At 50.2% G+C, this 26109-nt stretch overlaps 2 protein-coding genes across 4 annotated transcripts in view; one reads left to right on the forward strand and one right to left on the reverse strand.

The window, feature by feature from the left end:
• The window catches only part of LOC101712031 (protein CutA homolog), an 85273-nt gene that overhangs the window by 32937 nt on the left and 26227 nt on the right, over window positions 1–26109 (reverse strand). The window lies entirely within an intron of this gene.
• On the forward strand, window positions 5893–24483 carry Phf19 (PHD finger protein 19). Its single transcript, XM_004849466.3, has 15 exons — window positions 5893–6045; window positions 8303–8503; window positions 8987–9068; window positions 11415–11510; window positions 11981–12081; window positions 12597–12745; window positions 14512–14607; window positions 15302–15370; window positions 15487–15607; window positions 17119–17186; window positions 18446–18607; window positions 19173–19260; window positions 20095–20180; window positions 21177–21272; window positions 22628–24483. The coding sequence occupies exons 2-15, from the start codon at window positions 8318–8320 to the stop codon at window positions 22968–22970; spliced, it is 1743 nt and encodes a 580-aa protein (XP_004849523.1). The 5' UTR covers window positions 5893–6045; window positions 8303–8317; the 3' UTR covers window positions 22971–24483.

Below are 26109 nucleotides of genomic sequence, written 5' to 3' on the forward strand. Positions count from 1 at the left end.
ACAAATGTGGACAATTGAAAACTCAAGAGGACTGCTAGAGACCTGGCAAATCAAAATGAGCATGCATTTCTGGACAGAGGGAGAGACTGATCAAATTATAGCTCGACTGCTGACTTCACACTTGACCTTGAACAAGTCTTTCCTGCTTTCTAGATATGAGTCTCCCCATCTGAAAATGAGGAGAAGAGTGACAGCGTGGAAGGTCCTCTCCTGTGGACTCCCTGACTCTGACCCTGAGTCACGTGTCTAATGCTTCCTGGCTGCATGACCGTGGGGACACCCCTGAATCACCTTAAACTTCACTTGCATCATCTACAAAATGAGAGAGTCACAGCCCTTGTCTTGCTTGACTTCCAGAATTGCTGTGGGGAGGAGACAAGAAAAGGAAAATACCTTGTATAAGTTCCAAAGAGCTGTCCCTATCAGAGGTATTACTGTAAGATGCAATATCATTGTATAATGTTGAGGTGTCTTAAACTACATAACCCTTAGGAGAATAAGCAGTCCCCTCAGGGATAGAAGAGTGTGGTGGCCAAAGGCTCAGAAGTCAGACCACAGGGTTTGTGCCTTAGCTCTGCCACATGAACCTATTCCCTCATGCATAAAATTGGATAATCAGAGCACACAAGGGATGAGGGGCAGTTCTTGTTATGTGGTATAAGCTCTGTCCATGCTGAGAATCACCATGAGTGTTCTCTAGTCATGATACAAGGGAGGCAGAGTGGGGAAGTGGAGTGAGCATTGTCTTTTAGACATACTAGACCTGGGTTCAAATCTCAGTTCCACCATTACTAGACAAATTCTATGAATGACCACGTTACATCTGCTGCCTTCTTGTTTGCTCTCTGCTGATTATTTTTTGAGGAGTTACATATATATCTTGTCTCCTTTATGGAATGCCCAGCCAGGGGGCTGGCTCCTGGGGACCAGTTCTCACGTATTTCCTTTTCATCTTTTGTGTCCAGCTTGGGGCTGGGAGCTCAGCCACCTTGATCTGATTCATGGATTGCTTGATCCTAGAAAAGGTGCTTTATAAGTATTGGAGTTCACTACTAAAATGGCTCCTCTCTACTTTAACACAGGAATAATTCGAAATAAATCTTTAACCTTCTCTGGAAAGATCTACTATAAAAGAGCATAGATGAACAAATGACTCAGTGCCACAGGCTAGAAATAAATGTCTATCTGCCTATTTCAACTTTTATAATCACACTATTTTTACCATAGCAATTAAAAGCTCTGATTGAATATATGTAGACCTAATTCATAAAAACAAGGAGATAAAATAACTCTCAAATGTAAAAATGCAGTGTTTTGATAGGTCAAATCTTTATATAAGGTCCTTTATGAAGGTGACTGGGAACCACTCATCCATTCTAAACTTTATATTTTCACCAGTGAGGAAATGAGAAGTCCTGACTAGAGTAGTGGCTTAATCTGGGTGACACAGGGAGGGAAAAACAAACCTTGGGGCAAGTTCATAGAATCAAATAATTCTGTCATCAGAAGGACCTTAGATGCCACTGTCTGGCCATGCCTATTGATGTGCCTGTCCCCAGGCCCACCTGCCAGCTCTGGACCAGGAGTTTCTTGTGGTCAGAGCTGGGTCTTTCTGACCTCTGCATAGTTCCCTAAATGGATACTAATTGTGCCACAGAAAGAAGCACTTCATTGCACAGATGAGGAGACTAAAAGAGGGGAAGGGATGCAACTGGTCCTACATGAGGACAGGGGTGGGAGGTACTAAAGTGTCTTGCTATCTGCCTCTCTTTTCCACGCCTCCTTGCTCAAAGAGTCAGGACATCCCTCATTTCTCCACAAATGACTTCTCTTATTTCTCCACAAAGCCACAGGCAAAGGTTTTTATGGATCAGTGGCTAACCAAGGCCACAGACACTTCAAGAGGTCACAGGCTGATCCTGTCAACTCATTTTTTTAAAAAGTGTTAACGACTATGTTTTCTACTATGATTTGAAAACTCTCAGCACCTCCATGCTGAAAACATTTTAAACTGACCCTCAAATTCAGGCAATGAAACACAGACCCGTTTAAATGGTCACCGGCAAAATAACTATTGCCAAAGCCTGTATTATAATTATTATTCACAGTTGTGAAAAATATACTTTGCTTTATAGAGCACTTTCATAGATGCTAAGTTGCTTAGTAGTTGAACAACTATTTCTGAAAATTTTGCTCTCTCAAAATAAGTTAGTGACTGTACAGTTAAAATGGGTGAACTTACTGTATGTGAATTATACTTCAGCAAAGCAAATATCACAAGTGACTTTTACTGTCTTCCTTGGGGATTTCTGTTTTCCTTAATGGAAGAAAAAAGAGAACAACACAGAAATGGAGGAAGACAGGTTGTTGAAAAACAGGAGACCCACGTTCAAGGTTCTTCGGCCTGCACACAGTCTCCCCTGACAGCCAGGTGTTGAGACACAGCTGAAGGTGAGGGATATGTGTGACAATGGGGAAATCACACCTCCATTCCCACCTCCATTTTCTCCCTGGTGACTGCCAAGCCTGGCTCTCCCAGCTGTGACAAGTCTTTAATGAGGAGGGCGGCCAATGCCAGTCATGAGAGGTCACCATGAGCTATACCCACCCTGCACCCCTAGCAAGTATCAATGTACCCAAAACCTCCTTGGGGCAATCTTGTCATGGTCTCCCGGGCCCTCCCATCTTTACAATGACCAGATAATTCAAAGACAAAGAAAATAGATGGAAGTTGAAGAGGAGGGAAGGAGAAGGACCAGAGAGAACAACTACAGACCAGCCACCCAGCTTTATCAAATCCTGACTTTCTGACATATTTGCTTCAGATCCTTTCACTTTTATATCACAGATATAATTAAATTCCGTGTTCTTCTCTCTTTATTTCAGTCAGTCTCATTCTTCCCTTCTAAATTTGGCATCTTTCATTTTCCACACACAGTTTTAATATTCCTACATACCACCTGATGGTATAACTAAAAATATATACATAGTTTACTTTTGAATGTTTTCAAGAAAATTTTTTGTGTGTGATACTGGGGATTGAATTCAGGGGCTTTGTAATAAACTACATCCTCAGCCCTTTTTTATTTTTTATTTTTGAGACAGGATTTCACTGAGTAGCTAAGTGGCCCAGGCTGGGCTTGAATTCAATCCTCCACCTCAGCCTCTCAGTGCTGGGATTACATGTGTGTTCCACCATGCCCAGCTTGAAAAAATGATTTGTATCACGCTGTACCTATGCTACAAATTGATGTTTGTTTTTACCTAAAGTGTATATATGTTGAGGCTTAAAACCTTAGTTTTACTTTCAGTCTACTATTGCATGATTAGGTCATAATTTATTTAGACTGCTGTGTAAATGTCTAATTTTTGCAATTAGATGTTGAATGAGGAGGAGTCCCTAAATTGTAGGTATGAGTATCTTCAACTTTATGAGATCTTGCCAAACTGCTACCCAAATTATACCAAATGTATACATCTCCATCAGTGGTGTATAAGGGTGCAGCGGTGCTACCTCCTCATGCCCTCCAGGGCCCCAAATCAACAGACTTCTTACATTGCCAGTCTCCTGAGTGTAAATGAGGTAACATGGTTCTTTTCATTTGCATCTCTCACATGACCAGTGAGGCTCAACATCTTTTCATAGTTTTGGCCTTTTTAGCCATTTAGGTTTCTTCTTTTGTGAATTACCTGTTAATATCCTTTATCCATTAAAAAAACACAATAACTTGGATTTGACAGCCCACTGAACTCCCTCCACCTGGAACACCGACCTGCCATTTCTGCATTCTATCTAAATGACACCTTTTCCGCAAAGCCTAGCCTCTAATTAACCACAAGTGTCACCCCACCTTTCTTATGGCATCATAAACTCCTGTCTTGCAGTGTTGCAACAACTTCTCATTTTGCATATTGCTTTGCAGCTTATCAAACCACCTGCTCCTTCATCACTTTATATCTAGACAGTAGCCTTTATCTAACCCTCATCTAGACAGAGTCTTATTACTGCCTTTGAACACGTCAGATTGGGACGAGTTCACCTAAGATCCCACAGTGGCTCAGAGGCAGGGCTGCTCTCAGAGCTGGGACTCCCCAGTTCCATGTCCAGGTCACCACACAAGTCCCTCTTATTGCTACTGGCCCTTGCTACATGCTCCAACAGTGACTCCCCTACAAGATCCTAAGTCTCCTATTCACCTCTATGCCCCAAGCTCCCAACTCTAGCCCCACCCAAGGGAGCGCCCGAGGAGAATGGAATTCTTGAGAAGGCACAATAATCACCTTCTGTGTCCACTGGGTACCAGGGGCTTGCAAACATTACCTCCAGCCTTCCCAACAGTCTATCTAAACTGAGGGTTAACAGTGGAAATGACACTCTTGGGTTCCGCAGCCAGGAGTAGGTGGAGCCGGCCTGTGAGCCGCAGAAGGGTGCCTTCCCCCACAATCTCTGCCCTCTCACATCTTGGTCTAAGGTACACCAGGCCAGCTCAGAAGCTGATGTGAATGTTCTGCTCACATCTTTATCTTGCCTGCACTGGACACATGTTCTCTCTGCGTGGCAAGGGTGAGTGGCATATTCTTCCAGGTCCCCTGGGGACTCAGATTTGCTGGGAGCTTGGGGGGGGGGGGGTACTGGGAGACCCTGTCTGATGGGGCTGCTGCCAGCTTTCTTTCCAGGCTTGGGCAGAGGGGAAGCGGGTGCTCAAAACTACTGGGGATCACAGAGCCAGAATGGAGCAGTAAGGCAGGAGGGGCAACAAGACTGAGGGAGGGGTGGAAGGAAGTGAGGAAGGGGTGAGAGTACCCTTCATCTCAGGCTGAAGAAGTGAGGCAGAGGCCCAAAGGTGGGTCACTCCACAGAGAGCAGCTCTGGGGGAGTGTACGGGTCACACCCATGACTACAGCCTCCTGGTGGTGTCTGCCACTAGTAACAGTGGCAGGTAAGGTGGGCACTGGGGACTGAAGGCAGGGATGGCGATGGGGGTTTGCTGGCCAGAGTTCTCCCCAGCCCTGTCTCTGAAGGGTGAGCCTGGCAAGTCTGCCTTTTCTCCAGAAGGCAGGGACCTTATCTGATTGGAGCCATGCCCACTGTCTCAATCTGTTATCTTATGACTCTGTCTTTCATTGCGTGCCACTTACTCACGTGTTGGGTTTGCATGTGTGGTGCATGAGATTGATCTTGTGTTATATTTCGGTGCACCGTGTGTGTGCAGTTTACAGCTGTATTCTTGTGTGTCTGTGTTGTTACATATCACAGCCCTATGCATGGTATGCTTGTCACCTTGTATTCACCTCCCTCCAAGTTCTGCTGGGTCTGTGCTGGGAGCACGTTGCTGTCCTTGTGTGTGTCTACCTCTGAAGACTGTGTGCACGGTAGTTCGTTGTACGGTGTTAGCGTTAGCTGTGAGGTGTGTGGTGACTTCTGTCTGCGCTGGTGCGCTGCGTGTGTGTCTGGGTCTCTGGGTGAAATGTCCATGTTGTAATGCAGGTGCTGGGCGACCCGTTTGGGTTGTCCTGGGTCTGCGGCTATGCCATGTCCCCACCCCACCCCGCTGTGCCTGTGCAGCTGCCAGCAGTGCCCCGTGCGGTGCGCAGGACTCAGTTTCCTCCATCAGTGGCCCGCGGGCTGCGCCCTGGGCGCGGAGCGGTATTTCCGCCGCGGGACCGAGCGGGCCCCGGGCTCTGCGTGTCTGCACGGCGGCGGGCGGGGACCGGGCGGCCGCGAGCTCCAATGGCGAAGCCGGCGCGGCCCCTGCTAATTACATAAGCGGGACGTCAATAATTCGCGGGAAAACGCGAAAAAGATGGCGTCCCGCGCCCGGGGGGCCCCTTCCTGAGCGCCCCGGCCCCTCCCTCCCCCGCCTCCCCTCCCTCCCTCCCCGCGGCGCCCCCGCCCCGCCCCGCCCCCGCCGAGACCCCGACCCCGGCCCCACGGGCGGACACTCGGCCGGGCAGCCGCGGGCCGCGCGCAGCCGCCTCCGCCGCCGCCGCCGATGCGCCTGGTGGCCGGACGCCAAGTGGAAGCCGCGGACGCGCAGCCTCGCGGTAAGAAGCTCCGGGCCGCCGGTCGGGACCCCGCCGCTCGCTTTTCCCCGCACGCGCGCCCCTCGTTCCGCAACCCCGCGGAACTTTGGCGGGACGAGCGCCCCGGGGGGTTGGAGTCCTGGGGGCCGCGAGCCTCGGGGACGGGGATGGGAGCGATCGGTGTCTCAGAGCAGCAGGAACCCCATTGGGGAATGGGGGTCCCCAACCCTGGGGAAGCGTGGGTGACAGGTCGCTCTTCCTTGCCCTCAGCCATTCTTTTTCCTGTGGAGCGGCGGGGAGGGAGGACAGACGGGGCTTTTGGGATTTTGCTCACGTCCGAAGTCAGGCTGCGACGGGCTGGGACTGGGGAGGTCGGGCGTCGGAGCGACGGAGGAGAGGAGCGCTGGAGCCCGAAGGGGGCAATTCTGCAAGCCTTTTTTCCCCCTCCCAGACACTTTTTTAAAAGCCAACGGCCGCCCTGGGAGAGGCCCTGGCGCATGAATCATCCTCGCTTCCTGCCCCCGCCCGGCCCCGCGCCCCGCGCGCCGGGTGCCGCGGATTTGAACTGGACGCCGACGGGAACCCGCAAACAGGCATTTCTTTGCAGATGTGTTTGAATCAACCAATCACGGCCCGCGGGGGCCTCTCCGGGAGGATGGGGCGGGGTGGGGGCCGCCACGGAGGCCCCCGCTCGGTCAAGGGAGGTGCGGCGACCCGGCCGGCTCCCAAAGGCGCAGCGTGGGAGGAAGTGTCAGTTTGTGAACCTGCTGCTGCCCAGGCGGCCGGGGACCTCGCAGCGCCCAGGGAGCCAGGTGACAGGAGAAGACAGGAGGTCCCACTGCATCCCCTGCCCAGTGCTGGTGCTCTCTGCCCTGGAGAAAATAGAGGAACTGGGGTGGGGGGACACGCGGCCACCCTTCCCTGGGAAGCCACCACCTGGGCAGTGTCCTGCCCACCTTGGGGCCCTAACATGTATTTAGTTTCACATACTCATTTACACCTGCACTGCTGTGGACATCCTCTTACACAGTCTCGAAGGAGTGCGCACATACACACACACACACACTCTCCCATGCAGACATGGACAGGACCCTCCCAATGGACATCTTAGTCATGACAGCAGGTGCCCAGTGCCACGGAAAGGGAGGGGACCAGATTAAGAGGTGCAGGGAACCAAGAGCAAGGCTGTTTGGCTGCAGTGAAAAACCAGGGGTGCAGGTGTGCATGGAGCCAGGTGAGCCCAGACAAGAGAGGAGGAGACGCTGAACACTAATCAAGGCCATAAGGTTCCTGGAAGAGTCTGGAGGAAAGGCAGAAAAGCAGGACTGGGCTGGGCGGTGGTGGTGAACTTCCGCACCAGGCTCAGGAAACAAGTACTGAAGGGGTGGATGAATGAATGGCCCAAGCAAAAGAGGCCTGAGCCCAGACCAGGACAGGAAGATGGAAAAGAAGGCACAGAGCACAGGTCATTGTGCTGGAGGTTGGCCAGCTGTGACAGCTCCCGGGTTGGAGAAGTCTGGGGTGCCTGGGGCTCCTGGGGACCATGGTAGCAGCCTTCCAAAGGGCAACAGCACATCTACCAGGATGAGGAGAGCCAGGCGTGGGGAGGCCAATGGGGTTGGCAGTGTTGCTTAGTGCAAATGTGCATTTGGGTAACAGGATGAGCAGCTTTAAATGCCCCAGAATTGGTATCCATGAAATCATCCCATAATTGGCAACACAAAAGGGGATCACAAAAGATACAGATAGCCAAGTCTACACTAGTTCACAAGCCACTCAGGAGTTTTCCCTCCTAGGGGTGGATCTCAGGGTAAGGATGGGTGATGTTCGGCCTCTTGCGTGCTCCTTGGAGATGGTGGCCAACCCAGAGAACATGGAGCGTGTTTGCCTAAGGGAGAAAACCTCAGTCTCCTGGGATAGAGTTATGGTTCAAGCGTCCCATACAGAGCCTCTGCTCTGTGTTGGTTCAAGATTCATTCTCCTCAGAAGCAGCAAAGTTTAGGGGTAAGAGATCAGGACTTAGGATCAACTTACCTGATTATGAACCAGGTCTCTGACTGGCCCACCAGCTGCTTCTCCTTGCCACACCTGTTTTGCCGTCTGCAAAATGGGAATAATAATGTCTCCCTCCTCTGCGGGTGTCATGAGGATTCAGTGAAATAATAAATATGCCTGGCACACAGCATTGATGACAGAAACGGTAGTATTATTTTTCTCCTGATGGACTTTCAGGAGCAGGGAAGCAAGAAATAAAAACCTTGTTCTCTTTTTCTTCAAGTGTCAGCGGAAGCTGATGGAGAATCGAGCTCTGGATTCAGGGACTCGGGACTCCTATGGTGCCACAAGCCACCTCCCCAACAAGGGGGCCTTGGCTAAGGCCAAGAACAACTTCAAAGAACTGATGTCCAAGCTGACAGAGGGCCAGTATGTGCTGTGCCGGTGGACAGATGGACTGTATTACCTTGGGAAGATCAAGAGGGTAAGGCTTTCCTTTCTGGCCCCTCTTCCCAGGCTCAGCATCTCTCTGTTCATCCTGTCTGGTCTTCAGACTAGCGATAGGAGATTCCCCAGGAGTTTCCCTTATGTCCATCATGCCCAGAAACTGATGGTAGAAGGAGCCAGAGCCTGGTTTTTCCAGCACCATCCCTAGGACCAACATCATCCATTGAACTCTTTAGTAGGTTGCTCTGAGAATCCACAAAGCAAATAGAACCAGGCTGGAGAGGAGTATAGGTGACCATGTGGCCTGTTTGTCTGCGTTTGACTCGGCCAAGTTGACTCGGCCAAGTTGCCCTGTAGCCCCTGGCTGTCAGCTCCAGGGCTAGGAGCACAGAGCTGCTAACTTCCTCTTCTAGCTTAGCCCTGCTTTCTGAAGCACAAGGAAATAAAAAGCGAGGGAGAACATGCTCTAGCTGGGCTCTTCTCCAGCTACTCTCTCATGTTGGTTCTCTCTGTGCTCCAGGTCAGCAGTACTAAGCAAAGCTGCCTTGTGACTTTTGAAGATAATTCAAAATACTGGGTCCTGTGGAAGGACATACAGCATGGTGAGTATTCCTGACATTTAGGATACTCCTGCCCTCCCCTGTCCTCTCTCTGCCACTACCATCAGTGTTTCCTTCTCTCCTTCTGTCTCTTATTCCTGGCATCTGTCCTCTGTCCTGGTCCAGGAACCTCACCCCCTGCCCCCAGAGATGATGATCAGATTACCAGATGTGTGATACTTGTCCTCGCCTTCAGTGCCCAGGCCTCATGAGAGAGGCAGGGAAGATAGGGAAATGGCTCAGGGAGCTGTGGAGCGCCCTGGGACTGGGTCTTAGGTCTGTGTTTCTTTGCTGCACTCTGTCTCCTGCTGCTCAGAGTTCTGGGTCTGCAGGGAATAAGAATGAGGAGGACACCCGGCAATCAGAATGTCACCTCAGCATATGAAGAAAGCTAATGAGTAGCTTTATCCCTGGGGCAAGGAGTTATAGATGGAGAAAGACCGAGAAAACAGATGGCTCAGTCAGGCATCATGAAGGTGGACATGCCTGGTAGGGCTGAACCTGCTTTCAGGATGGAAAGGGAGCTGGGCTTGGTACCATCCCTGCTACAGAGAACTAACACTGTCTTACAGAGATCACAAATCTGGGGCTTTATTGCTGCCATTCTCTCTCCCACACACATGACAGATGTCAATAGTCAGCCATGACTCTCATTTTGTAACATAGAGTTCCAAGCAACCACTACCAATCAGAGTTGGCAAAAGAGAAGAAAGCTGTTTGCCATTTATCCTTAACAGGAAAATGAATGCAGCTCTTTGGGAGGAAGAGCAGGTTTTAGGGTCAGATAGACCTTGCACCAAGTTCTAGCTTTGCCCATTACTAGCTGCATAGCCTTGGGCAAGTAACATCACCTGAGTTTCAGTTTCTTCCTCTGAAAGGAGGTAATGAAAGTCCTGGCATGAGAGTGATTAAGGGGATTAAATCAAATAATCCATGTAAAATGCATAGCCCAATGCTCCTGAGTTACAGGAAAGCAGTTTTTAAAGAACATGTTACAGTAAAAGGTGATTCCAAGAAATCTGCCAGCTGGAGACCTCAGAACCCAGCTAGTTGGTAAAGAACTTGTGATGAAGGAAGACTGATTCCTTCTCCCAGCCCCTCAGTCTAAATTTATAATATACAGCTCCAAAGCCATGAGGGTCTCCTGTCCTAGTTGCTCTCTTATTGAAGCATAAGGACCCAGGTGGAGAAGAAATACAGTTCACCTTAGCAGGGCTTTTGTAGAAACCCCACTGCATGCCAGGCACTATGGAGATACTATAGCTATTGTACAGTCCCTGGCTGGATGCCTGCTCCTCCTGGGCGCCATGGTGGCCCTCTCCTAAGGTGAAAACACAGGTTGGGGACACTGGGGTTATGATCCATTGCTTCAGTAAGCCACTGAGAACTTACTGAGACCAACAGTGGCACCTCTTTCCTGGAGCACATTCAGAATAGGAGGCAACATCCTTGTTTGGCGAGTTATTCACCAAACATGTCTTGAATACCTATTACAGGCCAATTCCAAATGAGGTCCAAGGGATACAGAGATAATGTGACATCATTTCTGCCTTTACAAAACTTTCAGCCTCCATGTTACATAAGACAGAAGCACACATTGAAATATATTCATACAACTCTTACAGACATAAAAACATTTATTTTTCAACAAAAAATGAAAGCAATAGAGAGGGAATCAGTAGATGAAAAGCAGTCCTAAAAGCATATCAACTGGTCACCATGTCTGGACTTTATTTAGATCTTGATTCAAAACAACAAAATATGATATTTTTGAGAGACAGAAATGTGAGCACTAACTGAATTTATTGATATTTAGATCAATAAAGGCTCTGGTTTTCTTTTTTGAGTCCTGATCTTTTAAAGATACAACCTAAATATTTATGGAAAAATGATTGTAATCTAGATCTTGATTTAAAATAATGACAAGAAGGAAAAGTGGGTTGTATTATAGTCAAAACAAGATTGACCAGGAGTTACAATTGTTGATGAGACCATGGAGTATCATTACAACATGTTATTATCCCATAATGTTAAAATCTAACAAACATGTTTAACAAAACAAAGTATGCAGGAGGGGTTTCAAAAGAACAAAGGATTTGAAGTCAAATAGCCATAGGTCTGAATCCCACCTCTCCTACTTACTAGCTAAGCAAGGGACTTATCCTCCTCGAACCTCAGTTTCTCCATCTTTAGAATGGGGTAATTATACCAGGCCCCTCAGAAGGGCTGGGCAGACTCAGAGAGGGGGCCTGTGAGACCCAGCGTGGAGTGGAGGCTTAGCCCTTGGGCTAATTTTAACTCTTCTAATTCCTGTTAGCTGGATCTGATCCAAAAGGGCGTCTTTTTCAGCTGGCGTTCCAGGGGAGGAGCCCAAGTGTAACATCTGCCTGGGGAAAACATCAGGACCGCTGAATGAGATCCTCATCTGTGGCAAGTGTGGCCTGGGTGAGTGGCGGAGCAGGGCACTGAGAAGGCCCTGACCTGTGGGTCCCTGATGCACTGGCCTCCCGTGGGCACTGCTCTGTGCTGCTGTGGCTCCGGCTGGCTTCCTGTTTCTCCTGGAGCACCAGGGTGAAAGGGAGCCAGTCTGAGAATGAGGACCCAGGGAGGGGACCTTGGGGAAAGCTGGGAAAGTACAACCGGGTACGTAGTTTAGGGTCCTCCCAGGTGGGCAGGATGGGTGGAAGGGGTGCAGGTGCTGAAGCTTGATGCTCTGCCCACTGGCCAGTGCTGTCTTTTAGTCCCCAGCCTGATACCAGGTTGGCTGAGTAGCATCACCAGCCAGTCTCCTGGCAGATGGCGGGCAGAGCTCCTCCTAGGCCTTGCCACAGCCCTCCCAGCCTTGCTGCCTTCGGGCCAACTGGCCTTTGGCCACTGCTTCCTCTCGGGCACTCACACCCCCTCCTCTGCCACAGGTTACCACCAGCAGTGCCACATCCCCACAGCAGGCAGTGCCAACCAGCCTCTGCTCACACCCTGGTTCTGCCGACGCTGCATCTTCGCACTGGCTGTGCGGGTGAGCCCTCCCTCCTTTCCTGTCCTTCCCGGGGGGAGCCCAGAGGCCCCTAGGCTCAGGCCTGACTGCTGATGACAAACGATAAGCTCCAAGCAGAAGGGTCCCCCTGGGGCTTTGCAGACAGATGGTGCCTCTGCCTCTGACCACTGTATGTCCTTGGTTAGGTTCCAGAGCCTCCCAAACCTCAGTTTCCTCAGCTGTAAAATGGATGCAGATATGGTGTCAGCAGTAGGAGGCCCGGGTTAATGGTGTCTTCCCCATCAATACCACACTCAATATATACTGGTGACTGTACCCATACGTGCTTATTACTGTTAATACTATCATTAATGGAGATCCTTCTGGAATAGAGGATGAGCTTGGAATTGACGAGAAAAAGCTCCTTTTGTTCCTGATTACTTTGGAATATCTGTGCATCCTCCAAGCCCTGGGTAGCATTTTCCTTAGCAGCTGTGTGCTGACTTGTGTGGTACAACCCGGGCCAGCAGGTGACTCGGGCCCTCATCTCCCCCCAGAAAGGTGGCGCGCTGAAGAAGGGAGCCATCGCCAGGACACTGCAGGCCGTGAAGATGGTGCTGTCCTACCAGCCCGAGGAGCTCGACTGGGATTCGCCTCACCGCACCAACCAGCAGCAATGCTACTGCTATTGTGGCGGACCCGGAGAGTAAGACTGCAGGGGCAGGGCGCAGGGGGCCCGAAGACTGGGGTGGGCCCACTGGGTCAGCTCGCAGGAGGAGGGTCCCCAGAGAGGTGGGGCAGGTTGGGGAGCATCCTACTGCCCCTGGTAGGCCAGCAAGCCAGGAAAGTTGCCAGGAGACCTTGAGGGGTGGGCCTGAAGGTAAAGGTTTGGGGGGGATGGGAGGGGAGAAGACTCAAGGTGAGAACCTGAAGATTAAGGCTGGAGGACCAGGCTCCTTATGGCATGGGGGCACTTTCTCTGCAGCGGAGACATGGAGTGGGTAGAGGGGAGAGAGCAGATACCTTTCTTGGAGCCCCATAGAAAAGAAGGAATAGAAAGAAGGGAGTAGCAAAGAGTAGCGAAGTGCCTAGGCCTCACACTCCAGGATGTCCAGAATCCTGGCTCTGCCCCTTAGCAGGTCAGTGCAATCCCGGAGCCTCACTTGTCTTACTTTTTTTACTTCATGAGTTGGTTGTGAGCTGATTAATTCCTATAAAGGCTCATACAGTGGCTAGTACTTGATAATCACTTAAAAAACATGAGCTGCTGGTGGTGATGCTATTGTTGCACAGCAGTTAAGATTGCCTTTTCTCAGTCAGAGCCAATGAAATGGGTGAGACCCTTTTCCCTAGAGAAGCGCAAGCAGAGCCCCTATCCTGGGAATGCTGTGGAGGGAATTCTTGCCCTGCTATGGGGCCAGAGTATAACTGATCTTCCTGGTCAACCTGGCCTTCCATGAAGCCACAAACCATTGAGCTTGTTCCTTTTGGCTGCTATGCCAGGCATTGTGAAAGGAACTGCAGACATAACAGGTAGAGTCTTTGCCTTCAGTCTTCCCCTTCCTGCAGGACCCCCTAAGTCCAGAATCTCAGACTACAGTCCTTTTGACAGGAACTGAAAGTCTGAAGGCTACGCTTACAGCTCAGCGGGGTAACTCAGAAAAATCACTTAAACTGTTGCCTCTCTTAAATGGGCTTAGTTACCTTAATTGCCCATGAACCTCCCAGAGTGTTGGGAGGCCTAATAGATAACAGATGGACAATGCTTACAGAAACCTTTACAGCACTGAGGTAGTGCTTCTCACTGTTTAATGGGTGAGTTTTAAAAATGCATCTCCTAGAGGCTTCCCTACAGATTGAACCCTTGTGAAATGAACCAAGGAATCTGCATGTTAACCTGCACCACACCCAACAAAGGGTAAAAAAGCATTAACTGTTGTTAAACGGAATACCTTTTTGCTCTTTGTTCATAGTAGATGACTAATTGTTGAATGGCCATGAAAGGGCAGATAAAAGGCAAGTAAAACCAGACATAGGCCTTCCCCCAGTGACTTACAGGAAGCCATCATGCTTCCATGAAGTCTCTCTGGCAAACCTGTCCTTGTCACTGATGTTTGGGAAGCAGTGTTGGGGGCACAGCCCAAAAGAGGGGCTCCAATGTGCCATGGCAGGAAGAACATGGGCTTTGAAGTTGGGGAGACTAGGATTTGAATCGCCATCCTCCACTTGCTTTCTGAGTGACCTTGAGCTAGCCATTTTAACCTCTGACTCATATGTACTATGAGGACAGTGGTCCACCTTTTACCAGATGGGAAGATCCAATGAGGTGGCATGTGTCTGGCTCTCTGGACATGCCCTGGACTAGCCTAGGCATTCAACAACTGCCAGTTCTCTTCCCTCTCTTCTGGTGGAGGGCGAGACTTTGGTTGTGAGCCTCATGCCTAGCTGACCCTGCTTCTTCCACCTCTCCAGATGGTACCTGCGGATGCTGCAATGTTACCGGTGTAGGCAGTGGTTCCACGAGGCCTGCACACAGTGCCTCAATGAACCTATGATGTTTGGAGACCGGTAGGTGCGAATTTGGCCCAGCTGGGCCTTGTGGGTCAGGTGATAATGGGACAGGAGGGATGGCAGCAGCAAACTCCCACAGATTGCCTGCCAGGTGTTAGTCCATAGCTGTGTACAGGAAGCAGCTCAGGGTAAATAAGGCTCCAGCTCTGTCATAAAGGGTGTGCTAGACCGCATCCCTAATTGCCATTGAATTGTGGGGTACCTTAGGCAAATCCCACCCTTCCCAAGTCTGTCTCTTCAATGGTCAGGGGGAGAAAGGGTGACTGACACAGTCCCTGCCCCAGCTCTGCCCAGAATTGTGGGAGGCACTGGGGAAATGGATGATTTCTAACCAATGGGACTATGCTAATGGGAGACACTGTATATGTCAAACCATGTATTGCATGTTTTTAGTGTCTCGTGTTGTAATTGTGTGTGTGTCAGAGGGAAGAGGGTGACCACTATAGCTGACCTAGCTCAGCTCACTCTCTGTGAACTCAGCTGCACTCCAGGGTAATATTTGGGGGAAGGGGATTAAGAGTAGGGGCGTGTTCTTTGGTCCCTGTCCTGCCCTGTCCTTACCCACCCCACCCCCAGAGGCTAGCAGCCCCAGAGTGAGAATGCTGACTGGGAATGCAGGTGGGGGTGAGGGGCTGGCCTGGGTAGGGTGTCAGAGCCCCTCCCACCACAGGCCCCTTTCTGCCTCCCACAGGTTCTACCTGTTCTTTTGCTCTGTGTGTAACCAGGGCCCAGAGTACATCGAGAGGCTGCCCCTGCGATGGTGAGTGAGTGGGGCTTGGTTCAAACCCGCTGCTGTCCTTTCCCAGTTCTCCCTTCCCTCCTCCCTCCAGTTTGCCCTGTTCCTCACTGGGCGCATCTCCTTGCCCTCTTGCCCAGGGTGGATGTGGTCCACCTGGCCCTCTACAACCTGGGAGTGCAGAGCAAGAAGAAGTACTTTGACTTCGAAGAGATTCTGGCCTTTGTCAATCACCACTGGGAGCTCCTGCAGCTTGGCAAGGTATGCAGGGCAGCAGATGTGAGCGGCAGGAGTCAGGGATGTCTGTCCACAGCCTCGCAGTGCAGGGCTAGGGGCTGGGTGTCTCCCTTGAGCTGCTGCACCCTTTGTCCAAGCCTCTGACCCAAATTTTGACCATGGACAGTTGTAGCCTCAACAACGCAGCCCCTGGGATCTAGGCCATCGGTCAAATCTGGGCAAAGCAGGGCTTTTTTGCTGAAGTGCCTGGACCTCTCCAGATTCCCTGGCTAGGATGGAAAGTGGAGTGGGCCTGCCCCCTGCTGATCCTGTCCTGAACAGTGGGCTCCAGGAGCCCGGGCACCTCAGATCCAGGCAGTGAGGTAACAGCGCCTCTGAGAATGTCAGCTGCAGAGCAACTTGTGGTAGTCAGCTCCTGGGCTGGGGCCAGGCTAGAGCTGGAGCCAGGACCTTCCTAACCATGTCTACAAAGGGATGCATCCCTTGGGCCCTACTGGCACCTTCAGAATTGTCTCTGCTGCATGCAGAGCCAGGCATCTTCTCCACTGTCCCAGATTTTCTTTGATGAGACAAGGAATAAAGAAAAAAGTAACTTTTTTGCTTGGCACAAACTTTACATAACATCTTCATTTATAGTGTTTGATCATTGATAAGACATACCTATTATAAAGCCTTAAAAGACAGCATTTTTAAAAAACTTTTTTCCTGATTTATAAAATATTCATACATGTTCCTATTAGAAAAAAATTTAAATTGGCAAAAAGCATTAGGAAGTGGACTTAAAAATCCATATTCTCGTGTCACACTACCTAGAAATAACTAGAAATACTGCATAGATACCTTTCCTTCCAGCCTCCCTTCTCTGCATATTTTTCTGTTTATATGATATAGCAAAATAATTTTAAGTCATCTTTTCAACTTATATTACACAATTATTTTCCTATATGAAAGAATCTTCATAAACATTTTAATGGCTATTATCAGTTTCCACCACAGTTTACTGGTTTCCTTACTGTTGAGTGTAGTTTTTTTTCCCCTCTATTTGTCCAGTACAGTAAACAGTTTTGTAATGTTTTTGTTACCAAAGTTTTTTATTGTGTTCCACATTACTATATATCTTTTTGTTGTTGTTGCTTAGTGGAGATCAAACCCAGGGGCACTCTACCATTGAGCTACACTGCCAGCCCTTGTTTTTTACTTTGAGACAAGGTCTTATTAAGTTGCCTAGGTGGGACCTGAACTTCCTTTTGTCTTAGCCTTCCCAAGTGCATAGATCTCATGGAGAACCATTCCTGGGTGAAGGGTATGAACATTGTTAAAGCTCTTGAAAGATTTAGGCTGAGAGTTTGTCTCTCCATTTACAGATGGGGAAATGAGTTCAGGAAGTAAAAAGATTTGTCTGAGATCTGAAATAAGTCAGTGGTCCTCATCTGGAGGACTCAGAGACTTCAGGAGGGGCAGGGGAAGGGGACAGTGGGGTCTCCTCAGACTCCACAGGGGGGGTCTAACTGTCCTGCTGGCCTGTTCTTCCCTAGCTCACCAGCACCCCTGTGACAGATCGAGGACCACATCTCCTCAACGCTCTCAACAGCTACAAAAGCCGGTGCATGCAAGGATGGAGGGAATGCCTCAGCCTCTGACAGGAGGGACTGCAATCTAAACGCTTTTCCTACTCACAGCCTTTGCCCAAGCTGTGCTCCCTTCCTGTCTTCCTGGCCTTCTCTGTGACTGAATCATTCCTTCCCATTCTTTAGGATCCAGGGAGCAAAGACAATCAGGGTTCTTCTTTTGCCAAGCACCCCAGCATCCTGATTCATCTGGATACTGGGCTCAGCTCCATAGGGGAGTGGTCCCGCTCTGAGAATCTCTCCTGCTCAAACCAGCTAGGGTCCTGGGCCAGGCACTGAGTGGTCAAATCACCATCTCTCGGGTGGGCTGCAACCTTCTAATGCATCCCCCAGCCCATGTCTTCCCCTTCAGAGTTCTCAGGACCCAGAGCCAGCTACATCCCTCCCCACCACCACCACCATCACCATCACAGGAAATGCCTTGGCTCCCTATCTGGGTATTCAAGGTCTTTTATGATCAAGCCCTGCCTATATGTCTGTCATTGTCCCTTTTGCTTGAGTGCCAGCCACTATGCCCTTGGCTCCTCATCCAGTGCCTTCGCTGGTGCTCTTCCCTTTGCCTGTGTTCTTCTGTCCCATTTAACCATCTGTTCCATCAGCGAGAACTCACAGAGCTACTGCTCTGTGTCAGCCCTGTATAGGTCTGAGCCACGGTGGAGAGTAAGACATGCTTCTGTGAAAGCTTCCCATATACCTTTAGCAAAATGACCTGCTCCTACTTCTTCTGGTTTGGGGCTCAGCACAGCCCACTCCTCAGTATGCAGCCTCTGGCCTCAAAGTGGACAGGCTCTTGAGGGCAGTCCTGGGTCCAAGCCATCTCTGCAGCCTCAAGGCTGCTCGGCCAGTGTTGAAAGGAGGAGGAAGTGTCCAGTGGTGCCTCTCCAGTTTTGAAGGAGACCAGAAAACAGAATGAGATGGAATGTGTCTGGACCCCAGGAGTTCCACTGTGAACTGAGGAAGCCCTTCCTGTAGGAGGCAGCCTTGGAGCTGATTGAGGCAAAGAAAAGGGATGAGAGGAGCAGCAAGAACCACACACTTGTTGGAGGAGTCATCAGCCACATTCTCAACTGAGACCCCTCACTCGGTGGGCTTGGAGGAATCAGTGTCCCCTAAGGCCACTCTGGGTTAGCTCAGGGGTCATGGGAGCCAAGAGGCTTGTCTAACACTCGCACCCAAGCTCCCCACAACAACAGACTGACTGACTCCAGGGCCTTCTCTCCTTATCTATCCCCAGGTTCCTCTGTGGCAAGGAGATCAAGAAGAAAAAGTGCATTTTCCGCCTGCGCATCCGCGTCCCACCCAACCCTCCAGGGAAGCTGCTACCTGACAAGGGCCTGGTACCAAGTGAGAATGGTGCCTCCTCTGAGCTGCGTAAGAGAGGAAAGAGCAAGCCTGGGTCAGTGCTTGGGGACCCCGGGCTAGGGCTGCAGCCAGACTGGGGTTCTCTGTTCCCAGCTCCCACGGCCAGCAGATGGGCCGTGAAGTGGGCCCACACAATCTGGTGGCATCCACATAAGCCAGGAGCCCCTACATCCAGCTGCAGGCACCCTGAGAGGGCAAGTTAGGGGCCCCCAGACTCCTTCTATCACCACCCCCTAAGCCTCACTTAGAGGAAGCCAGATCAGGGACCTAGCCTGCTGCACTAGGGCTGTGCAGAGAAGGGGTCGTCTGAGTGAGCTGAGGCACCCTCACCCTCCTGGCTGAGCCTGCCCCAGCTTCCTGGGTGTTGGGACAGGGCTTCTGGACACACATGACTGAGGAGCACCTTTTCTTTTTCCGCTGAACAGCAGCCCCTCTAGGCCCCCCTATACCTTCCTCCCCGGGCTGCTTGGGGAGGTACTGCCATGTGCCATCCTTCTGAGCCCGTCCCACTCCCACCACTGGCGAGGCTCCTCCCTCTGGGCCACCCTCTGGCCCTCAGGCTCTGACTGGGCCATCCTCTCCCTTTTCTGTCTCCACAGTTTGTTGCCTCACGAATTCCAGCAGCAGAAAAGGCGAGTTTATAGAAGAAAAAGATCAAAGTTTTTGCTGGAAGATGCTATTCCCAGTGTTAGTTCCTTGTTTTCTTACTCTCCACTTTCACACGCAGGACCAGCACACATTAGGGATTCCCTCGCAGAAAGCAAAGTCCTCCAAGCCCAGGGGACTGTCCTGTTTCCTATCACAGTGACACACAGAAAAGCCGAGCACTCCTGAGACCACTCCCTCATCTCTCCAAGATCTCCTGAGAACCCAAACAGGGGCATGTAATATCCTCACCCCCAGGGCCGGGAATTTAGCTCAGTGGCACTTCGCCCCCCTCAAAAGGGCAAAGTCCTGAGTTCAATCTCTGGTACTGAAAAAAAAAAATCCTTGCCCCTGCCGAGCAGGTGGGGAAACTGAGGGCAGGGTGGGAGAGTGACTTTCCTGCAGTCAGACATCAAGGTAGAAGCCAAGCCCAACCTAGAACCAGGACCCTAGGGCACATCTTCTGCATCCTTAATGAAGCCCTCCCTGTGAACAGTAATATCAACCATGCTCCTCTCCCTAGTACTTTACAGTTTAAAGGCACTTTTACGATCATTATTTAACTTCATTGTGCTTCCTCACACCTCTAAGTGTGAAGCAGGGAAGGTGTTAATGTCCCCATTTTGCAGTTGGGGTAGCTGAGGCCCAGAAAGATCAAAGGTCATCCAGTGGGCTGGGGACAGCACCAGGACAAGAACCAGGTGACTTGGCTCTTTGGTCAGGACACAGAATAAAGAGGAGTGGACAGGTCTTAACCCCAGCAGCCCTGGCAGGACAGCGGACGGCTTGTGTGGCCCTCAGCAGGGGAGAGGGAATGTCGGGGAGGCAGATTTGACACTGGCTGACACATCCTCCTTTTCCTTCCTGTGTCCACAGAGTGACTTCACTTCAGCCTGGAGCACCAACCATCACCTAGCCAGCATATTTGACTTCACGGTGGATGAAATTCAGAGTTTAAAAAGGTAGCGGTGAGGAGCCCAGCAGAAAAGGCTGCTCTGGAGACTGGGAAGGAACTGATGGGGAGGCTCCCTCCACCCCCCAGCAGTGGGCAAAGCTCTGGAAGGGGACAAGGCAGAAATCGCATTCTGAAGGAGTGGGGCCTCCCCTGGGGTCCTTCTGGAACCCCTAGTTACAGGGTCCATGTTGTGTCAGGCTACAAGAGGCTCTTTTAACACTAGAGCTTTCATGCTTCCCAGAGCAGCCCTCACTTCTGGCACTCCCTTCCTCACACAGCAGACTGAAGTCCCTGTGCTTACCCCACCCTGACGATGCAGTTTGATACTCGTCTTTGCTCGTATCACTCTGGGTCTGAAATGCTCTCTTCCCTGCTGAACCCCATTTGGAGACTCAGGAGCCTGCTTCCTCCAGGAGGCCTCTGCTGGCCTCCAAGGCTGTGCTGGACCCTACCTGTGTCTGCCCACAGCACCCCACAGGAGGGACTGTACCTTTTATCATCTTAGTTCCAATGTCACTGAAGCTCATTCAGTGCTTTCTGGAGGCCATGGAGGAAGGAAAGACTTAGATTCAGACAGATCTGAGCTCCAGACCCTGCTTACCAGTGTATGTGGTTTTAGTTAAACTCCTCAGCCTCCATGAGGCTCCTCATGTTTTCTCCAAATAAGATACTACAAATGGAAGCTCTTTTGATTGTAAGGTGTTGCACAGGTGTCTTGTGCCTCATTAAGTATTGTCGTCACCAGTGCCTCCATCACCCCTAGGGGACAGTGGGCAGGGAAGGCTTTCTGAGCTCCTAGACTTTGAAAGCTGGACGAGTAGAACATGGACAGGCAAGTGTGATGGTGGGAAGCTCAGGAGAAGGAAGGTGGCCTCTGCTGGGATGATGGATACATATTAGAGGGACAGAAAGAGGCCTGAGGTCCCAAGGGACCCCAAGAGCCAAACTGGCAGGACCTTGCTAGGCCTGGCTAATGTCAGGCTCACCGTTTCTCCCCTCTCAGTGCCAGCTCAGGCCAGACCTTCTTCTCAGATGTGGACTCCACCGATGCCGCCAGTACCTCTGGCTCCGCCTCCACCAGCCTCTCTTATGACTCCAGGTGAGCTCCTGGGGGCTACCCTTCAGGCTCTGCAAGCACTGCCATCGCCCCCATACTGTTGCAACCTGTGGGGCTCATTCTGTGCATGAGTCTCGGCTGGCAGACCTCATCCATCTGCTATTTTGAGAGTCTGGCTCTGGGCTGCTCTGATTCCAAGTGACTAGGGCTTAGGTGGGGCTTAGGATAGGCATTCAGGTGCCATCTCTTTGAAAGGCTCTTTGTGAGCTGCAGAATGTCCTGTGACTCCTCTGGCTGATTTCAGTTCTAGGGTTGTTTGGCCAGAGACTGTTTCATTCTGTAGGGTTCTAGGCCTCTGCGTGCCACGGTTTGCATGTCTGTGCCTCTCGGCCTGCAGGGTCCCCTGCCCCTGGTCCTTGGCTGTCTGAATCTGGTGTCTGTCTTTCAGGCTGTCTAAGAGAAAGAGCCATTTATTTGGGAGGAAGGGAGGATAGCATCTCATAGAGTTAAGTCTGGGAAGGAGGACAGAAATCCCTGGGGCCTCAATGAGGATACAGCCTCTTTGGCAGTAGCTAACTATAACACCATCAGGAGGGTGGTGCTGCAAAGCACAAGGATTTCTCCAGCACTCAGGTGCCTCTAACTATTTTAGGATACATAAGGCCATTGCAGAAGTAGAACTAAAAGTATAACACTGGTAGAGGTATGTCTGGAAGTATCTCTCTACCTCCAAACATCTCTGTCTAGGTGTCTTTCTCTATTTTCTCTGTAATTCTGTTATGTTTCTCAGTGCTAGGGACTGAACCCAGGGCTTCATGCATGCCAGGCAAGCAATCTGCTACTGAGCTATACCCCTAGCCCTGTAGTTTAATGTCTTTTTTCCTGTTTCTTTCATTCTCATTAATGCTTCAGGTCTTGGCTTCCGTTGCTATGCATTTGTGAATGTGTACTTTGCCTTGTATGCCCATTTCTTTAATACCTCTGCCTAGGTGGTATGAGTCTTTACTTCACAAGCCCTTTCTCTATGCCTACTTGTACCAACTAGCTCCAAAGAAGTCCAGGTGAGGGACAGGGCAGCCTAAGCAGTACTGTGTTGAGGCACAGAAAATGGCAGGAACATACCTACATTTGTGTGGTCCTGGACCCCAGATACAAAGAGCACACACTTTAGAGTCAGACTACCTAGGTTGAATCCTGTCTGTGCAACTCTCCAGCTGTTCACTTTTCTGCAGGCTCAGTTTCCCCCTCCCTTACAGGATTATCATGAGGATGCAGTGAGATAAACCCATGCCCAGGACCTAGCACTGTTCCTAGAAGCTAGAAGATTGCTTAGGGCAAGAAACTGTTAGTTGTTCCATCTCATTCCCATCATCTTCCTCTTCCCCTGCCTGATATAGACGGACAGTGGGCAGCCGAAAGAGAAAGCTGGCAGCCAAAGCGTACATGCCCCTGCGGGCCAAGAGGCGGGCGGCCGAGCTGGGTGGATGCTGTCCCTCGGACAGCAGTGCCGAGGGGGCTTCGGGCCCTGATCGGCCAGATGAAGGCATCGACAGCCATACATTTGAAAGCATCAGTGAAGACGACTCGTCTCTGTCCCACCTCAAGTCCTCGATCACCAACTACTTTGGTGCAGCTGGGAGGTTGGCCTGTGGGGAGAAGTACCAGGTGTTGGCACGGAGGGTCACGCCAGAGGGCAAGGTTCAGTACCTGGTGGAATGGGAAGGGACCACCCCTTACTGACTGCCCCTTGGGTGGATGCCCGAAGCCCTGAAAACCAAAGGAGGGATAGTAGAAGCCATAGGCTCCCATTTTCCCCAGGCTGGGGCTGGGGAGGGAAGCAGGATGGAGCTGCAAGTGCCTGGCCAAAGGCCCCGCTGCCTGCTCACCAGGCCAAGGCCAAAGCCTGCACTGCTGCTGTGACAGTTGTTCTCTGGCTTCCCTAGGCCCATCACCCCTGTGCCTGGGTCTGAGGTCTTGCTGGCTCTTGTTTAGTGTCTACACGCTCCACACCCCTCAAACTCTTTACTGGTTCCTCCGAATTTGTGTCCCCTTAGCTCTGTAACTCTTTCTCCTCAGGCCCAATCTTTTTGTCCCTGAGTCTCCATTCCTGCACCTCTCATCCCTTTGGGTGTGTGTGTGTTTACACATCCTCCACGTGCACACCTGACCCCTGGGCAGCAGTCCTCCTTGGAACCCCATTATAAGAATGGGAGCCCAAGGGAGAATGGCTGAAAGTGGAGCTTCTCTTCCTCCCTTTCCTGCCACTTCCTCTTGCTCCTGGAAGCGGGTGAGGGGAAAACCCATGTGGCAGAGACACTGGGACCCAGGACCTGGGGAGTCAAGAGCTGGGTCTCTGCTGCAGAAGACATCAGCGTCAGGCCCCATCTCAAGGGAAACCAAAAGTGGGGGGAGGGGTGGGACCCTCATTTTTGCTGCTTCCAGAGATATTAGAAACTGACTCATTTGATTGGAAAATGGAAAGAAGTGCCTTGACTAGGAGTGGGGGACAGGGGCACCAGACTGATACCAGCCTTGCCAACTGCTGCTATGGCCTCCAGCTTGGCTGGGTTTTGCGGACCACCAGCTGGAAGGCGAAGGAAGGTAGAAGAGAAGCAGCAGCAGGACAGCAGGCCTGAGAAGCTTGTTTTTCCATTACTAGAATGGCCCCCCTGCCTGCCTGTGAGCACTCGGGGTCTCCGACATAGCTTAGACAGCCTCTGCCTTAAACCTCAACTCCTACAGTGCCTTTCAAAGGGATCTCACCTCCTGAGCATAGCCCACTTACATCTCTGCTTTCTTGGCACAGCCCAGGCAGGGACAAGTAGGCACTGGGCCCAGATCTCTGCCCCACAGCTGCTGTTAGAGACCCCCAGCTGGGACCAGGTGGAAGGGGAGCTGGGATCCAATCTGTGGCTTCCTGCTGGCCAGTGAGCACAGCAAGCTCACAGGCCTGCTTTCAGGCTCCTGAGAAAGCCAGGATGTGTGGGGCCTGTTTCAGCACCTTCCCTACTTGGGCTCCAGAGACTCTGGGCCTGAAGGGCAGAGGTGGAAAGGGGGGCCCACTTGGGAAGACAGCACAAGGCCTAACAAGGTCACCCGACCCCTACCCCAGCATTTCATTCATACCAGATAATAGCTGCATTACTGCCAACTGACCTTACAACCTTGTGCACCTTCTAAAAGATCATGGTTTTGAATTGCTGCTTTTAATAACATTTGTTATATTAAAGTTATAATTAATGTGTCTTGTTAACAGTGTAAAAATTCCCTTTGAAAAATCCTATTTTCCTGATAGCAGCTGTTGGATAGCAGAAGGAACTGGTTCTGGCTTCTACTGTGGCTTTCCAGAGGTTAGGCTTAGGAGGAGGGCTGGACCCCATCCTCTGGCCATCCTGCCACTCCTGCCACTGCTTACAGCATTCAACAATATTCCTGTCCTTATTGGCAGAGAAAATGTGGAAACTTTTTTACTCTGACTCCCTGACCCATGGGGGAGGGGGTATGGATTAGGTGAGGAACATAAAGAAAAGATGGGAAATGAACTCAGAAATAGACTCTATTAAAATGTGTAAATACAGGCATTACAAACTTGGCTCAGTACACCCAGGCACACAATTCTAGAAATGTGAACCAATTCTATGGCTCAACCGGGCTGTGCTGGTCATAACCTGTAACACTAATAATCCCAGCAGGACCTGGCTCCCCACATGTTCGGAGGGGAACTTCACACATGTTACTGATTATTACTTTAAGCCTGTAAATTTAGGGCAGTTTGGAGAGAAATAGAGATTGAAGGGGTACAGAACAGGTCAGTTGTGTAGAAAGGTGAAGGCCATGAGTTCAATTGAATTCTAATAGTTCCAGGGGCAAACTATAGCCTATTAATCCCCAGTGGAGGGCCTAGTTGTGTTAGTAACAGCTGCCTTTAAACATTTGCATTAACTACCACTCCCACTGCTTCAACTTTTTAGTCTCCTTTGGAATAAAACCACAATGGTAGCTGGGATGGGAGGATTATTCATTCTTTGGGCTGAAATCAATGGAATTAAAGAAATGCTAGGTGCTAGGTGTTGAAAGACCTCAATTCTAGCCCAAGGTCTGGTCCATGAACAGCTCTCTAGCCTCCTAAAGCCTGTGGCCACCAGGCTGAAGAGTGCCTCCTCTGTGGTCTGGACCAGTGCTTGCAAGTTCACAGCATTTACCTTTGGGGTTTTGGAACAAGGTATTAGAATTCTCAGAACTTCCCCAAACTGTCAGTTATTCTTAAGGTACTTTACTCCTTATACTTTTTCTTCATCATTATAGATATCTGAAAATATTTTGTTTAATAAAAAGGACGTATTAAGCTTAGTAGTATTTACTGCAAAGAAGATATAAAAGACTAGAAAATGCCAAGGGACATCTACTGGATGTATTCAAATAGTAATGTGATATTTGAATATCCTAGAAAGGGTAACAGCTCATAAAATCAACCAAGTGTCCAAATTGCCACCTTAAGAATTTGTTTTACTCCCAAAGTTTATTTCTTGGAATGCCACTCACAGGATCTATATAAAATTACACAGATAGCAGAAGACAGGGCCAGATGCATTCACTCCTGACATGGCAACAACCAAAAGCAGGATTAATTAGATAGTGATCATTTCTCTCTTACATGCTCTTGTCTCAGTTCTTTAACTCAGCATGTTAGTGTTTTGTGCTCTTATTCTTAGTTTGATGAAGGTGGATTTTTTTTTCAAACTGATGTTTCTGTACTAATAAGCTTTAGTACTCACAGAATAATTACGATACTTTTCTTCATTTTCTTAACTGATTTTTCTAGAGCTTCTGGATTAAAAGCATACATTTCCTAAGAAATGCTAGAAAGGGATTTTCACAT

Source organism: Heterocephalus glaber, unplaced genomic scaffold (genome assembly GCF_053883595.1).
Source record: "Heterocephalus glaber isolate CG9 unplaced genomic scaffold, H.glaber_assembly_v1.0 deba00001479, whole genome shotgun sequence".
NCBI classification, from domain to species: domain Eukaryota; kingdom Metazoa; phylum Chordata; class Mammalia; order Rodentia; family Bathyergidae; genus Heterocephalus; species Heterocephalus glaber.

Excerpts from the sequence above, each read along its gene's own strand:
- Phf19 (XM_004849466.3), top strand. The coding sequence starts at position 8,318 with ATGGAGAATCGAGCTCTGGATTCAGGGACTCGGGACTCCTATGGTGCC. Across the intron at positions 9,069-11,414 it reads GTGGAAGGACATACAGCATG|CTGGCGTTCCAGGGGAGGAG; the intron begins GTGAGTATTCCT and ends CGTCTTTTTCAG. Across the intron at positions 12,746-14,511 it reads TATTGTGGCGGACCCGGAGA|ATGGTACCTGCGGATGCTGC; the intron begins GTAAGACTGCAG and ends CCACCTCTCCAG.